Below are 16343 nucleotides of genomic sequence, written 5' to 3'. Positions count from 1 at the left end.
TGGCAAGTGGACAATCCACAACTTGGTCTTGTGGCCGGTCACATGGCACTCATGTCAGGTCACTCGTGGCCGGTCACGTGGCACTTGTGGCAGGTCACGTGGCACTCGTGGCAGATGTCGCGGCAAGTGGACAATATACAACTTGTGGCAGGTGACGTGGCAAGTGGACAAATACAATACACAACTTGTGGCAAGTAGACAATGACATACAGCATACAGCATATGCACTTGCCTTGCGATCGACATCCGTCACTTCTTCAATCAGGCATGCTGACAACTTCATTGATACCATAAATATAAATGAAATAAGATGTGTGTGGTTTTTTTTCCACTGGTACACTGCAAGTATGAAAAGTTGATGTGACAGATATATATATATATATAAGTATAAGTAACTAAACATCTTTCAAAATTTTCTAATTCAAATAGAAAAGATTAGAACAGAATAGAAAAAATATATAATTTAATAGAATAAAATAGAAAGAATATACAACCATCTTCTTTTCTATTCAAATTCATTCTATACGAAATTCGAATGTCGAAAAAATAAATAATTTTATATATATATATATACATATATATATATAAAACCATCTTCCCAAATTCACATTTAGTATATAATGATTTCGACTTTAATAGAAAAGTTTTAATAGACTATAAAAGAATAGACTATAAAAACAATAGAACAGAATAGGATAAAATATAATATATTCTATTCTGTTCTATTGTTTTTCTAGTCTATTCTCTATTTCTATTCTAATCTTTTCTATTCAAATTCAAATTCATTCTATACGAAATTCGAATGTCGGAAAGAAATATATATATATATATATATATATATATATATATATATATATATATATATATATATATATATATATATATATATATATATATATATAACCATCTTCCGAAATTCGAATTTAGTATATAATGATTTTGATTTCAATAGAAAAGATTTTAATAGAATATAAAAGAATAGACTAGAAAAACAATAGAACAGAACAGAATAAAATATAATATATTCTATTCTGTTCTATCGTTTTTCTAGTCTATTTTCTATTTTGTTATAATCTTTTCTATCCAAATTTAAAATTAATTAATTAAAAAATTTGAATTCATACTATTCGAAATTCAAATTTATTCTATTCAAATTAGAATTTCAGAAGATGGTTGTATGTTCTTTCTATTTTATTCTATTAAATTATATTTTTTTTCTATTCTGTTCTAATCTTTTCTATTTGAATTAGAAATTTTGGATGATGGTTAGTTACTTATACTTACTTATATATATAAATATCTGTCACATCAACTTTCCATACTTGCAGTGTACCAGTGCAAAAAAAACACACACATCTTATTTCATTTATATTTATGGTATCAATGAAGTTGTCAGCATGCCTGATTGAAGAAGTCACGGATGTCGATTGCAAGGCAAGTGCATATGCTGTATGTCATTGTCCACTTGCCACAAGTTGTGTATTGTATTTGTCCACTTGCCACGTCACCTGCCACAAGTTGTGTATTGTCCACTTGCCACGTCACCTGCCACAAGTTGTGTATTGTCCACTTGCCACGACACCTGCCACGAGTGCCACGTGACCTGCCACGAGTGCCATGTGGCCGGTCACGAGTGCCACGTGATCAAGTTGTGGATTGTCCACTTGCCACATCACCTGCCACCAAGTGACCCCAGATATGGGCAATATGCCAAGTACTTTTCTGCAGCAGAGAATGACATTTTGTGACCCGACTTTGGGGCCACATATCTCGGGGTCACTTATAGCTAGAAACACCACATTTGGTATGCAAACACTATAGAACTAGCACTACAACGTCTCCAAATTTAGAAATATTTTCAAATGCAACCGATTTTTCGAATTCGGTAGAAAACGAATCGAAATCCGAAAACGAATTTAACGAATATAACTAAACGAAATTAATTAATTAACGAATTAAAACAAAACAAAACTAAACGAATTTTTTTCCTTTTGCACATGTCTACTTTCTGCCACTAATGTCCTTGGCTTTCTGGGTTAGCTGATGCCCAGCATCATTCTACCCATTTCTTGGGAGTGCAGGGTGTCATAGGCCTACCCCTTGAGGAGTCACCACAGCACCCTGCACTCCCAGTATAACATAGTTTAGAATGCAACTGATGTCATTTGAATAAGGAAGGACTGCCCAGCACTGGTGAAGAGGAAAGTCATTAGTTGCTGCACAGTGGCCAAAGGGGAAGCGAGGCAGGAACCGGAAGGAGCGTCAAGTACATAGCAGAGAATGCATACCTCAACTTGTCAGCTTTGAAGGAGGGTACTCTCTAAGGTATGTGTGCCATAATGTGCAGGTATGCTGTGCATACTTGCATATTATGATGAAAACTCACATTTCCCACCCTTACCGACAGGACTTTAGTCCCACTTTAAGTACTTCTACTATAATTGCCTTTATCTTTTATGCTTTTCATTACATGTTATATACTCCGTCATTACATTCCCTCCAGACATTGTTATCCCATTTCACCAACATCCAGTCCATCTGCATTTCATTAACAGCTTCCCTCCCTAGCTGGGGGGCCTCTTCATGCAGCATTATTATAGAATTATTTTGGTTTATACTCAGATTTGGCAGGACCTTTGTAAAAATAAGCACTTGCTACTCATGATTCTCTTACTCGCTTGTATTATAAGCTCTAATGCCCCATACACACGGCTGGACATTCTGACCACAAAATCCATCAGATTTTTTCAGACGGATTTTGGCCAAAACTCTTGCATACACACGGTCGCACAAAGTTGTCGGAATTTCCGATCGTTCTGAATGAGGTTACGTCAAACACGTACGTCGGAACTATAAACAGGCCAGTAGCCAATAGCTTTCGTCTCTTAGTTTCTTCTGAGCATGCGTGGCACTTTGTCCGTTGGAATTGTCTACACACGATTCGAATTTATGCGATTGGATTTTGTTGTTGATAAATTTTAGATCCAGCTCTCAAACTTTGTGCGTCAGAAAATCTGACGAAAAAAGTCAGATGGAGCCCACACACAGTCGGATTTTCCGACAACATGATCCGATCGCACATTTTCCGTCGGAAATTCCGACCGTGTGTATGGGGCATTCTACACAAGGCCTTTGTTTCTACCTTTTGTTACATTATAAGAATCTTTTTTTAACGATTTTTCCAACATTGCAGAATATTTTGCCTCTATATGAATAATGATAAAAAATTGTCTCATTGCTGTGGACAATACTGTATGTTTCAGCATTGTTAGATCTTTGAAAGGTGGTGTGACTTAGCCTAGGTTAACATTGATGACATGTCAAATCAACTTTGCGGTGCCATACCGATTTCCTAAAGTAGTTTCTGTACTACTTTTGTCGACTTTGGGTGCGATTTCAATAGACATCTGTGCAGTAACCCGCACAGATATCTCTGAAATCACCCTCAAAGTTGGACTGGCATGAGGGTATGAAATTGTGCGAGTTCAGCTGAACTCGCATGATTTAAATCCTGCAGCAGTGTGAACCTAGGCTTAAGGCCGTTTACCACTGATCAGTTTTTTTATTCTCTTTTGGTGTTGAGAAAGCGGAACACAAATGCACAAAAAAATTATCTTTAGAGTGGTTGTAAAGGCTGAAGGTTTTTTACCTTCGTGCATTCTATGGTAAAAAACCTTCTGTGTGGTGCTCTCCCCTACAGCCCTCGCTAATACTCATCTAAGATCCTTCTCAATCCAGCGATGTGCATAAGAGCCTCGGCTATCCAGGGCCTCTCTCTCTCCTCATTGGCTGAGATGGCAGCTATCAGTCATAGCCAGTGAGCCAATAAGAAGAGATCACGGGGTAGGGCTAAACTGTGGCTCTATGTGTCTTATGAATGCATAGTGCACAACTTGGGAACAAGCACCCACCAGTGCCCCCATAGCCAGCATTGCTACTGTGGGACTGGTCAAGGGGGAGAAGCCAGGAGTGCTAGCAGGGGACCCCAGAAGAAGAGATTTGGGGCCGGTCTGTTCAAAACCACTGCGCAGAGCAGGTAAGTATTACATGTTTGTTATTATTATTATTATTTTTTTTTTTTTAAAGCCAAACTTTTAATACCACTTTTATCCTACAGAACTCTTCACACCAATGTGCTGCGGGTGCGGTGCATTTTTAAAATTCTTGCATGCTGCATTTTTGGTGTATGTTTACAAAGCACACCAAGAATGCACCTCCCCATTAAAATGAATGGAAAATGCATAAAAAATGCACAGCGGTTGCGTTTCTGGTGTGCTTTTTTTGAGTCACATGTCCATGTTTCACAGGTGCGTGATTGGAGTCAGAAACTACAAAATGCACCAAAAACGCATGTGTTTTTATCAAGGGAGCAGTGTGAAATAACCCTTAACCACTTGCTGACTGCTGCACACCGATGTTCGTCCCTACTTTGGGGATGGATATCGTTGTTATGGCAGCAGCTATCTGCCATAGACCCGGTATACCTGTGTTCAGCTGGCGATCGGCTACAAGATAAAAGCTGCAAGATCACTTTTATTGGTAGAGGGAGAGGGCCCCCCCCCCCTCCCACCACGATCCGGGTGCCCTACGCTGCTGGATGTGATGGCGTCCTCTCACTTGCTGTGCATGGAGATGAGTGAGGGTAAGATGGCCCCCACCCGTCTCCATGACACTGCAGGGCGGAAGCAACATCAAAATGTCACTTCCACTCATATGTCTTAAAGCCAAATTTTTTCAATGTCATGTTTTCAAATTACATTTTTTGTTTATTGCATTTAAGTCCAAATATGAGATCTGAGGACTTTTTGACCCCAGATCTCATATTTAAGCGGACCTGTCATGCTTTTTTCTATTACAAGGGATGTTTACATTCCTTGTAATAGGAATAAAAGTGACCCACATTTATTTATTTTTTTTAAAGTGTAAAAATAAATAAAATCAAGTAAAATAAATAAGAAAGAAAACTTTTTTTAAACGCCCTGACGAGTTCACGCGCAGAAGCGAACGCATACGTGAGTACCGCCCGCATATGAAAATGGTGGTCAAACCACACATGTGAGGTATCACCGCAATCGTTAGAGCGAGAGCAATAATTCTAGCCCTAGACCTCCTCTGTAACTCAAAACATGCAACCTGTAACATTTTTTAAACGTCGCCTATTTTGAGGGTAAAAGTTTGACGCCATTCCATGAGTGGGTGCAATTTTGAAGCATGACATCTTGGGTATCAATTTACTTGGCGTAACATTATCTTTCACAATATTAAAAAAAATTGGGCTAACTTTACTGTTTTCTTATTTTTTTTATTCAAAAAAGTGCGCTTGTAAGACCTCAAATACGGTGTGAAAAAAAGTATTGCAATGACTGCCATTTTATACTCTAGGGTGTTAGAAAAAAACAATATATAATGTTTTGGGGATCTAAGTAATTTTCTAGCAAAAAAAACTGTTTTAAACATGTAAACAACAAATTCTCAAAACGAGGCTGGTCCTTAAGTGGTTAAAGTAGATATAAACTCAATCATTTAAATCTTATATTATTTTCAACATGTCGATATCAAAAGTACATTTTTAATATTTCAAAATCTGCAGCTTTCAGTAAAATAATCCCTGGTGAACCTGCCATGAAGATCCTTATTCAGGCACTTCCTGCTATAGGATGACAATATGCTGGCCCTGTCTCCTAGTTGTCCTCTTGTTATGTCCCACTGTCACATGCGATTCCAATTAGCACTGTGGTTGTGTCAATGCACATTGCACAGTCCACTGTTATCAGGAAACCAACCCTCAGAAATGCAATGCAGCCATTGCTGTAATGCATGCAGACTAGAGCTGCAACTAACGATTAATTTGTCTGTCGACTAATCTATCGATTATTTCTTCGATTAGTCAACGACTATCCGATTATTTATTTTTATTTTTATTTTTTAATGAATCTAGTGTGTTTTTTTTTTTTTTTTTGATTAGCTAATTCATCCTTTGGATAACCTTGAGAGTATTGTATGGCAGAGTATTGTATGGCAGAGTATTGTATGGCAGAGTATTGGCGGGCATTGCAGGGCAGGGCAGAGTATTGGCGGGCATTGCATTGCAGGGCAGAGTATTGGCGGGCATTGCATTGCAGGGCAGGGCATTGCAGGGCAGGGCAGAGTATTGGCGGGCTTTGCAGGGCAGGGCATTGCAGGGCAGGGCATTGCAGGGCAGGGCAGAGTATTGGCGGGCATTGCAGGGCAGGGCATTGCAGGGCAGGGCATGGTAGAGTTTTGCAGGGCAGGGCAGAGTATTGGCGGGCATGGCATTGCAGGGCAGGGCATGGCATTGCAGGGCAGGGCATGGCATTGCAGGGCAGAGTATTGCAGGGCAGGGCATGGCATTGCAGGGCAGGGCAGAGTATTGCAGGGCAGGGCAGAGTATTGCAGGGCAGGGCAGAGTATTGCAGGGCAGGGCAGAGTATAGTATAGCATAGTATTGCAGGGCAGGGCAGAGTATAGTATAGCATAGTATTGCAGGGCAGAGTATAGCAGGGTATAGCAGAGCAGGGCATAGCAGGGCAGGGCAGAGTATAGCAGGGCAGGGCATAGCAGGGCAGGGCATAGCAGGGCAGAGCAGAGCATGGCAGGGCAGAGCAGAGCATGGCAGGGCAGAGCAGAGCATGGCAGGGCAGAGCAGGGTATGGCAGGGCAGAGCAGGGTATGGCAGGGTATGGCAGGGCAGAGCAGAGTATGGCAGGGCAGAGCAGAGTATGGCGGGGCAGAGCAGAGTATGGGGGGGCAGAGCAGAGTATGGGAGGGCAGAGCAGAGTATGGGAGGGCAGAGCAGAGTATGGCAGGGCAGAGCAGAGTATGGCAGGGCAGAGCAGAGTATGGCAGGGCAGGGCAGGGCATGGCAGGGCAGGGCATGGCAGGGCAGGGCAGAGTATGGCATGGCATGGCAGGGCAGAGTATGGCTTGGCAGGGCAGGGCAGAGTAGAGCATGGCATGGTAGGGCAGGGCAGAGTAGAGCATGGCATGGTAGGGAAGGGCAGAGTATTGCTTTTTTAGGGTATGGATGGATGGCTGCATCCATCCGACCTCTCCCCTCCACTGCACAGATCAGTACAGAGAGAAGGGGAGAGAGAAACCGGCGTCATGTCATGACGCCGGTTTGTTTACAAGTGATCGATCCATCGGAGCGATCACATTGTAAACACCTGGGTGTAGAAAGATGGCCGCCGCTTTGGAGCTAGGCCGAAGCCGCGGCCTCTCCTAAGGCCGAGACCGCGGATCGCGGCATGTGCGCACAGATCGGTGACGATCCGTTGCACCCCTAGGGACGGCGGCACGGAGGGGGAGAAGAGAGGGGGACGGCGGCACTGAGGGGGAGAAGAGAGGGGGACGGCGAAGAGCGGTAAATGCTAAGCACTGCCCCCACTGTGACGCATCGACGCCCTGCACGCACATCGACGTATTTTCTTAGTCGACGTAGTCGATTACGTCGACGCGTCGTGGCAGCTCTAATGCAGACAAAATGTCTCTGCAAAGAGGCTGCAGGAGATTAGCAACACAAAGTTGCAAAAAAAAAAAAAAGGATGCTAAAAGAAAGGTAAAGCATGCATTTTATTGAAAAAAAAGGCCAATTGTTTATGATAGTACTATAGCAAATTAAATGTCATTCCGTTTTACTGTCTGTTCCAGGAGCTCCGCAGAAAGCTGTGTCTCACTATCTCCTAGCACTACAGCTTCGTCCAAATCATCATGTGGCCATGCTGAACCTCGGCCGCCTTTACCGATCTCTAAACCAAAATAGGGAGGCTGAGAAGTGGTACAAGAAGTAAGGCACCTTCTGAGTTTTATTGGTGGATCTTTAATTTAGACATATTGGTGTTGATTTACTAAAGGAGTTGGGAATCTCCACTTAACACATTGTAGTAATAATAAACAGGAATATGCTTTTTTCATGATTGGATAATAGAAATGAATCTTCACTAAATAAAACCTTTAGTAAATTATTCTCATGGCACCAACTCAGCTGTTGTACCCTAGAATGGTTGTGATATGGGAATACAGCAATACAAAAATAATATTGTGGATATAGGTAGAGTCTGCTGGCCTGAGTGATTTGCTGGTTTCTATAATCTCCTGAAGGCTAAATTACTATAATTTCCCTGCCATAGTTCCTAGCTTTGGTCCTGCCCACTTTGGTGCCAGTCGTTCCTCCCACCTTGGGGTGTACATGCCCACCCTAGAATGTTCCCAGTCCTCCCATCACATTGTCTATAATTAGTTAATAAGTGATCCTTCTATGATTATGCAAATCCAAACTTGGAATTAGTTTCAGAGGCCATATTTCTGCTACAAATCACCAACATTTCGTGAACTAGTAAAGGGATCCTTTACAACAAGGGCCCCAATCCATCTTCCATTTCCACAGGTGTAAAAGCAGTGGAGGGGGTATACATATGCCGTAGCCATGATTTTTTGCTTCTGGCACAACAAACATTATTCCTGCTGTTGAGTTTGTCGGGCAGTATACAGCCCACCGAACATGCCCTATTAAACTGAATGGGGGGCCCCCTGCAACCGCTGTTGTGGTGCAGATTTTAGGGGTTTAGACAGGTGGTCAGGATGCCATATAATGTCTCCACACCACCTATCAAATGCCTTCTGAAGAGGCCTTAATCATTCAGTAATGAGAAGACATTGAAAATGGATGTCACCCTATAGTCTTCAAGTCTGACTCACTCTTTACTGTCCATAAAACCAGATGAAATTACAGTATAGACATTTGATCATCTATGCTCAAACCTGAAAAGTATTGATGATACCATTACCTGCTAGTAAAGTCATTTTGTGTCATGTTACTTATATTAAAAATAAAACAAGTGTAAAGTTAGATTGCTTTTTACATTCTGTGTCTTGACCAGGGCTTTACAGATATCTCGGGACATTGAAGTCATCACCCCTCTTGGAGCCTTGTATTATAACACGGGAAAACATGAAGAGGCCTTACGTCTGTATAAAGAGGCAGTGGGACTTCACCCAGAGAATGTCCAGATATGCCTGTCATTGGTAAGTGTATAGGTTTGCATCCTAAAGGGGTCCCTGAACTTATTTAAAGTGTGAACACAGAAGATGGAATCCTTTCTTCTAGCTCATTTCTTTGATCCACTGGAGACTTGTTATTAATATTTGGAAGTAAAGTTTCCGAAAGCTAATTTGCCTATGTTTTGCCTTCCCTGGTCCCTTTTACCCACCTTCATTATCATGGTACTGACATTTTTTACCATTACATTGTTTATTTCAAACCCAGTGATGTCTCCATTTGGTCTCTGTGCCTCTCTGCACTGCAGGCAGATCATGGCTGATGGACAGGCTGGGTGATGTACTTAAAGTCAAATTAAAGGGAAACTGTTTCTTTTAATTTTGGACAGAGTAAGGGAGGGTTATAACCCCTGTAAGGTTTGTTTTTGTCATCTCCCATTGGGGAGATTTCCCTTCACTTCCTGTCCCATAGCAAAACAGAAACTGAGGGAAAATCCCTCTATAGTCAGGTAATCCCTGGATATCACCAGGTCACCAAAACTAGTATTCTCATTGGAAGATTTCCCCACTATTCCTGTTCCTTTCACATTTGGTGATAATGGTAAATATAACAAATAGAGAGGGTGAATCTCCTTATGATGGACAATAAAAACCTAATGGGTGTTCTAAACCCTCTCCAATCTATCTAAAATAAAAAAAAAGGTTTTGCCTTCAGTTATACTTTACCTTCCCGAACACATCGCAGCACCCTGACTCAGTACTCTTCCCAAAAGCTTTCAGCCGTGGTATAAACAGGAGTTAAGCATATAACAAAATGCCTTCATAGGTGGATATCAGTATGGAAGAGTGAGTGTTCTTAGCCAGGCTGTATCTGCATGCAGACGCATTAGTTGCTGAGCCTCCATAATTGAAACAACTGGAATCCAATGAAATGGGGTGGTCTTCATCTGAATTGGAGACCACAGTGTGCAGTGAAATCAGACATATTTAGTTTCAATTTCATTACATCAGAGGTGCCTTAAGTTTGACTTTAAAGCGCTGCACAATCCAGCCAAAAGCTCACAGATATGGAAGACATATCACATATCAAATATTGCCTAAGCCAAAGAATCTTGTGACTCAACTCATCATCCCCTTTTACCCCCCCTCTTCAAATTTAGTACTGCTGCTAAGTTTGGTGGCCATACTAAGAAAAATGAAAGGTCTTTTTGCTATACTTCCCCTGTGGGTCTCAGGAATGCACTTAGTTCTGCACTCCTGTGACCCAGAATCAGCTGACCGTGGGCTAAAGTCAGGTGTTGGCTTGTAGGACAGGTCAGGGTGACAGGGTGGTTGTCATGTTCTCCATGTTTCCCTCTTGGTTGGGCACCAAGCAAAGGCCAAATGGGAGTCCTACCCTGGGGTGGGTTCTTCTTGGCTATGCTAGGCATATTGTACACTTACCTTACACATGGGGTACCTTTACTTGAGCCACACTCACGACCTGGTGGATGACAAACATGAACAAACTCTAGTAACTCTCTTGATGTATTAAAGTGGTTGTAAACCCTTACAACCAACTTTGACCTACAGGTAAGCTTAGATTAAGGCTTACCTGTAGGTCCAAGAAATATCTCCTAAACCTACACGAATGACATCGGCGGAGCAGTGAGACCCACCGAGAAGATGGATGCGCCGGATTACAGGGGACAGCGGTGACTTCGCTGGCTCCTGAGTCAGGTAAGTGACACATAATGGAATACTATGCGATGCATAGTAGTCCATTATGCTTTATCTTTGCAGGGAATAAAAGAGGAAGTAAACCCATCAGGGTTTACTTCCTCTTTAAGCACAGTTACTTGTGCATTTAGGAGGGACACGAAGAATCAATGCCCTCTCCACCTGTCCAGTGTATAACCACTACCTCACTTAACTCTTTCTATTCCATACCTGTGAACAGGATGAGGGCCTCAGTGGTACAGATCTGCTCCCATTGATAAAAATATAATAAAAACAAAAAGGTTGCACTCTAATAACCTCAATGGGTGAATATTAATCTTGTACATAAACAACAAATATAATTTCTATTGATAAAAATATTATCAATAGTATATTAATGTCCAAAAACTGTGACCTAAAAGTTTGGTCGTCCCATCTGTGGGGGGTCTCCTGGTAAGGACTATGGCCACACAAATCCTCCACTAGCGCCGGATTGTATTGCAAAAGTTGCTGATGCAAATATGGCTCAAAGAAAAACAAACAAGATGGCCATAGATAAAGCCCTCTAGGTATTATTAAAAAGCAAATGCCATCGGCATACAAAAAACAAATACAAAACGTCCAGTGGTTAAAATTTGCGGCCGGCAGTACACACGCTCGTACTACAAACAACGGGATGTAGCGTTCGGTGACATCAGTAGGTCACTCCTGCTGATGTGTTTCATCACAGGTTTGACATCGTCATGGGGCACAGATATAGGAGACAGATCCCAGCTGAAGCAGTGCCTGCCACATATACACACTTATGACAGGCTGCTAGAGAAAACTTAGTTACCCTTGATAACCACTGTGTTTTCACACTGTATTAACTCTTGTACTGATGTCTTCATACTCCCAATGTGCTTGATAGTCACAGGTAACAGTTAAATAAAGTGCAGACATTCCCCTAACATTCCTAGTCACTAACTCCAGGCTTGTGCAGTGGTGGCTGGTGGTATATTTTTTGGGGGGTGGGAGGGGTGGAAATCCATCCACTGCCACCGTCCCCCTGCTGTTTGAGTCTCCTGCAACCCCCCCATCCCCTCACCCCCCGGTCAGTTGGCTCTCAGTGCTCTGCACGACGTGTCCAATCTTTTTTTAGACCTATAAAAACAAAAAAAACAATTGGAATCCATGCGCCTGCGACTTGCATGTAGATTAGGGGGCCAGATGCATGGATAGGGGGGTGGTGCCCATGCGCCCCTCATGGAGCAGCCACCACTGGGCTTGTCACTGCCCCAGCATAGCTGCTTAGGTTGGGTCCATAATTGGAAGAGTCCATGGTGGGTTAAACTCTGATTTCGGCAATTCTCTGGTCCTCCAGGCTCTGATGACAGCCTGGATACTTTCCAAGCCCTGCATTTCCCATCTGACTCCCTTATGCTCTTCTATTTTAAGGTTCAGGCTTTCTCTCTCCCTGGGTGCGGACCCCCCTGTTCTTTTTATATCACACGGAACCAGTGGGCTGGACCCAGCAAAAACCCACCAAACAGAAAACCTGGGAACACACTTAACTCTTAGTTTAGAGACATTAGACAATAATGTCAAAATCCTCCCAAATGACTGACCAGCAGTTGGCTCAGCTTCTCCACACACTGCTGGGAGACTGAGCCAGACGATCCCGCCACCTCCACAGCCCCATGCTCCAGTGACCACTGAAGGGGCACAGCACAGAGAGGTTAATGACAGTCACCACTCTTTACTTAGAGCGGACCCGAGAACTGAGTGATATGTGGTTTTTGATTGCTTAGTTCTCAGTGTAGAGCCAGTGGGGAACAGATGCAGCATCAGATCAATGCTACATCCACCTAGGTGAGTACGAGTGTTTATTTTTTTAAATCACGCACTCTTCTTATAAAGTGCTTTCACATTTTATCTTGCTCCCCTAGACACTGTCCACAAGTGCATTTGGCTGAATATTACCCTATTTCTGAATTTGTCTATTTTATACATAAATATTTATTTCAGTATTGCTACTATTCATTTTCCTTTTGCATGTTTTGCATTTTTTAATCCCTTGCATATTTCATACATATTTTTTTTTCTAGCTTTGGATCTGTTTTGATTCTCCTTCTCTGATGTCCACTTTGTCTTGCAGGCCCAAGTCCAGGCAGTGATGGGTCAGTCGAATGAGGCAGAGACTCAAGCACATCGTATAGCAGCAGAAACCCCTGACTGTATAGAATGTTACCGCCTCCTGTCTGCCATCTACAGCAAGCAGGAGAAATATACCAAGGTACTCTATGTAACTATTAGTCCCTTAGAATTGGTAAAAATCAATCAGGACCGCCATTCAGTTCCCCGGCCACACACACAACCCACTATCAGCCTCAGGATTCCCTGAAACCAAGAGGCATAGGCCTTCACTTTGCTATGACTTGCTGTGTCAACAATCCCCATCATCACACCATTTAGTGGGACAGGTACAGTACCTGGAAAAAGTAATGTTCCACATTGTGTCATGTTACAGCCAAAATCGTAAATGTATTTTATTGGGATCTTATGTTATAGACCAACACAAAGTGGCACATAATTGTAAATTGGAAGGAAAATTATAAATTGTTTTCAAAATGTTTTACAAATAAATATCTGAAAAGTGTTGTGTGGATTTATATTCAGCCCCCTTTACTCTGATACCCCTAACTAAAATCTAGTTGAACGAATTGCCTTCAGAAACCACCAAATTAGTAAATAGAGTCCACCTGTGTGTAATTTAATCTCAGTATAAATACAGCTGTTCTGTGAAGCCCTCAGAGGTTTTTTAGAGAACCTTAGTGAACGAACAGCCTCATGAAACCAAGGAATGCACCAAGTAGGTCAGTGATAAAGTTGTGGAGAAGTTTAAAGCAGGGTTAGGTCATAAAAAAAAAAATCCCGAGCTTTGAACATCTCAGAGAGCACTTTTCAATCCCTCATCCGAAAATGAAGTATGGCACAACTGCAAACCTACCAAGACATGGCCGTCCACCTAAACTGACTAAACTTAGAGTTCTTAAGGCTGATAATTGTCCTTGCTCATGGAAAACATGTGGCATGATTTGCAATGGTGGTGGAACCCTCCTGCACATAAATACTACATCTATGCATAATTTGTGTAAGGACATGAGTCAGGAGTTATGTTTAACAACATAGGGTGAACAGACAACTTCTCAACATGAAGTGGCATGTTTGGAATTTGAACCAACAAGCCCAGCTCTACTAAACAGAAGTGCTAACCCGTTAGTCACTGTGCTGCCATATGGGTGAAGGCTGCATCTCTATGTTGTCAAACAGTCCTAAGTCCCAGGGGTGCAATACGTTAATCAATGTAGATGTTTCTGGCATATGCCATCTGTTTTGAAGGCTGGGTATGGCTGATTAGTGTCAGCATGCTGAACCATCTCTAATTGTGTTGCTTTATGCTTGGTAAGTGGCTTCAATTAGTGCTGGTGGGGAAATATGAAGGCTGATTATTGTTCATGCCCATGGGAAACACATGAAACTATTTGCAACGGTGGTGGAACCCTCCTACACATAACTACTGCATTTCTTTGGACACTTGATTTATTCTGTGAATTTGGGGAATTAGTCAGGAGTTATGCTTTTCTGATTAGTCAGGAGTTATGCTTCTTCTTTAGTCAGGAGTTATGTTTCTTGATTTATTCTGTGAATATTGGGAATTATATTTTGATTTCTGATGTTGGTACACATATCACATTTTTGGGGGGAAAATTATGATCATGTGGATATGCTAAACAACACACAAAATTGTGACTCATTTAAAATTTGCATCAGCAATAGTATTTGTGGTTTGTGAAGACACCTGTGGGAGTTATGGATTTGATTTTTGTGAGATGGAGAGCAACAAGTGAGAGAGACAGAGAAAAATATATTTTACCAAAACTTGAAAACATTACACATTACTAGCATTCTTAAAAAAAATAAAAATATGAAGAAGCAACACAAGGACAATTTATTTTAGAGAAATAAACAGATCTCAAAATGAAAATTTTTCCTGACAGGCTCCATGGCAGCATACGTGTGGGTTAGCCCCGCCTCCATAATTACCCAATAGGACCCCTACTCCCATAAATCTTTGCTCCAAGCTGCTATCCGTGTTCCTTTTTCGTCCTCCTCCATAGGACAGGTGTTTCCTATCTGAAGATATCTTCACTACGATCAAGTCGGCCGACTATCAAGCTTTTGTTCCTCCGATAGGCCCTGTCTGTTAAGCATGGGTATGGAGTGTATGGCGGAGTAGCGCTGAAGGCTCGGTTTTGTCCGAAGATAAGTGCGCACGGCTTATTACCTGCTATGTAAGGTGGCCATTATCTGCCAGGTGGATCAGTGGTGTGTGCTTGAACATTCTCGGCCAGGTGATCATTGGTAGAGTGGTGAGCTGTAAAATTTCCTTTTTCATGGCAGCAGTGTTTATGTGTTTTTTTCTACCTGTGTCTCTTTCTTGTGTGCCAGCTGGTTCTTGTGCATAGGCGCTGCCGCTTCCGTGTTCCAGCAGCCTTTCTCCGCCTGTTTCCAGGTCCCGCGCTGCGTTCTGCGCATGCGCGGACCCAATCCAAAGCGAGGCTTAGTTCCCGCGCATGCGCGCGGCCATCTCGCGTCTGACGTTGCTGATGACGTCATGAGCGCCATATTTAAAACACAGTGAGAGCTGTCAGAGCCTGGGAATGATTGCAGGAGATTCAGCGACTTCCCGGGGCCATTCTTTGATTGGTGTAAGGTAGGTTATGATCTGCTCTGATGTATTGATGCTCCTGTGTGTTGTTTGGCTGCTTATGGAGTCTATTGTTGTTACAGTCAGCGATCTTTAGTCATGGATGCCTCACTGCCTACTAGTGACCTGCCCGCTTGTAACAGGTATGTACATGGCTGGATTGCTGTGTATATGTGGAGTATTCTTTAGCATTTGATACCAGCTGGTCTGTATCTTTCTCTCTTTTGTATATTTCCTTATAGCCCTTCTAGGTCCGAACCACAGTACAGTGCGCATAGTCGCAGTGGATCAACAAAATCGCACCACCGTAAATCATCTTCAAAATCTGGTTACCATAGGTCTTCCAGATCTGAACAACGCAGTGGTCACTCACACTCAAGCAGAGGAGCAGATAATTCATGTTGGGGCTGTAAGATGCCCATTCCATCAGACAAATCGCTCTGTGATCATTACTTTTCTAAAGCCGCAGATGAAAGAGATGGTGCAGATCAACGCTTGGAGTCTATGGTGAGAAGGGTGGTAAAGGAATCCTTGCAGCAGAGGGAAGCTCATCACTCTATGGAATCCCCTTCAGACCCATTATGTCCTTCAGGAGGTGAAGGGCTATTACAAGAGACTGGGGAGTCTTCTCAACCAAGCCACCACTCTGTTCTCTTGTCTGACAGCGATTCGGATCCAGAGGATCCAGGAGTGGGATTTGATTACGCTTTAGTACCTGCTCTAGTCAAGGCAGTGAAAGAAGCTTTAAAATGGGAAGAACCCACTACTTCCCCCCTCCCCAAACAAAGAAAGTTTTTCAAACAACTCAAAAAGGAGCGGCAATATTTTTTCCTTTCCTATCTGAATTGGGAGAAATCATTACTGAAGAGTGGAGCAA

General features: G+C 42.4%; 1 protein-coding gene across 3 annotated transcripts in view; it reads left to right on the top strand.

The window, feature by feature from the left end:
* The window catches only part of TMTC1 (transmembrane O-mannosyltransferase targeting cadherins 1), a 113028-nt gene that overhangs the window by 69776 nt on the left and 26909 nt on the right, over nucleotides 1–16343 (top strand). For all 3 annotated transcript variants that reach the window (XM_077469006.1, XM_077469007.1, XM_077469008.1), the window contains exons 15-17: nucleotides 7672–7807; nucleotides 8901–9045; nucleotides 12854–12991. In XM_077469006.1, the coding sequence (XP_077325132.1) occupies nucleotides 7672–7807; nucleotides 8901–9045; nucleotides 12854–12991 (419 nt within the window). The remainder of the gene's footprint in view (nucleotides 1–7671; nucleotides 7808–8900; nucleotides 9046–12853; nucleotides 12992–16343) is intronic.

Source organism: Lithobates pipiens, unplaced genomic scaffold (assembly GCF_037356315.1).
Source record: "Lithobates pipiens isolate NorthernLeopardFrog02 unplaced genomic scaffold, aLitPip1_a1.2 Scaffold_8, whole genome shotgun sequence".
NCBI classification, from domain to species: Eukaryota; Metazoa; Chordata; class Amphibia; order Anura; family Ranidae; genus Lithobates; species Lithobates pipiens.
The sequence above is the reverse complement of the archived record's forward strand: the minus strand, read 5'-3'. Positions and strand labels throughout refer to the sequence as shown.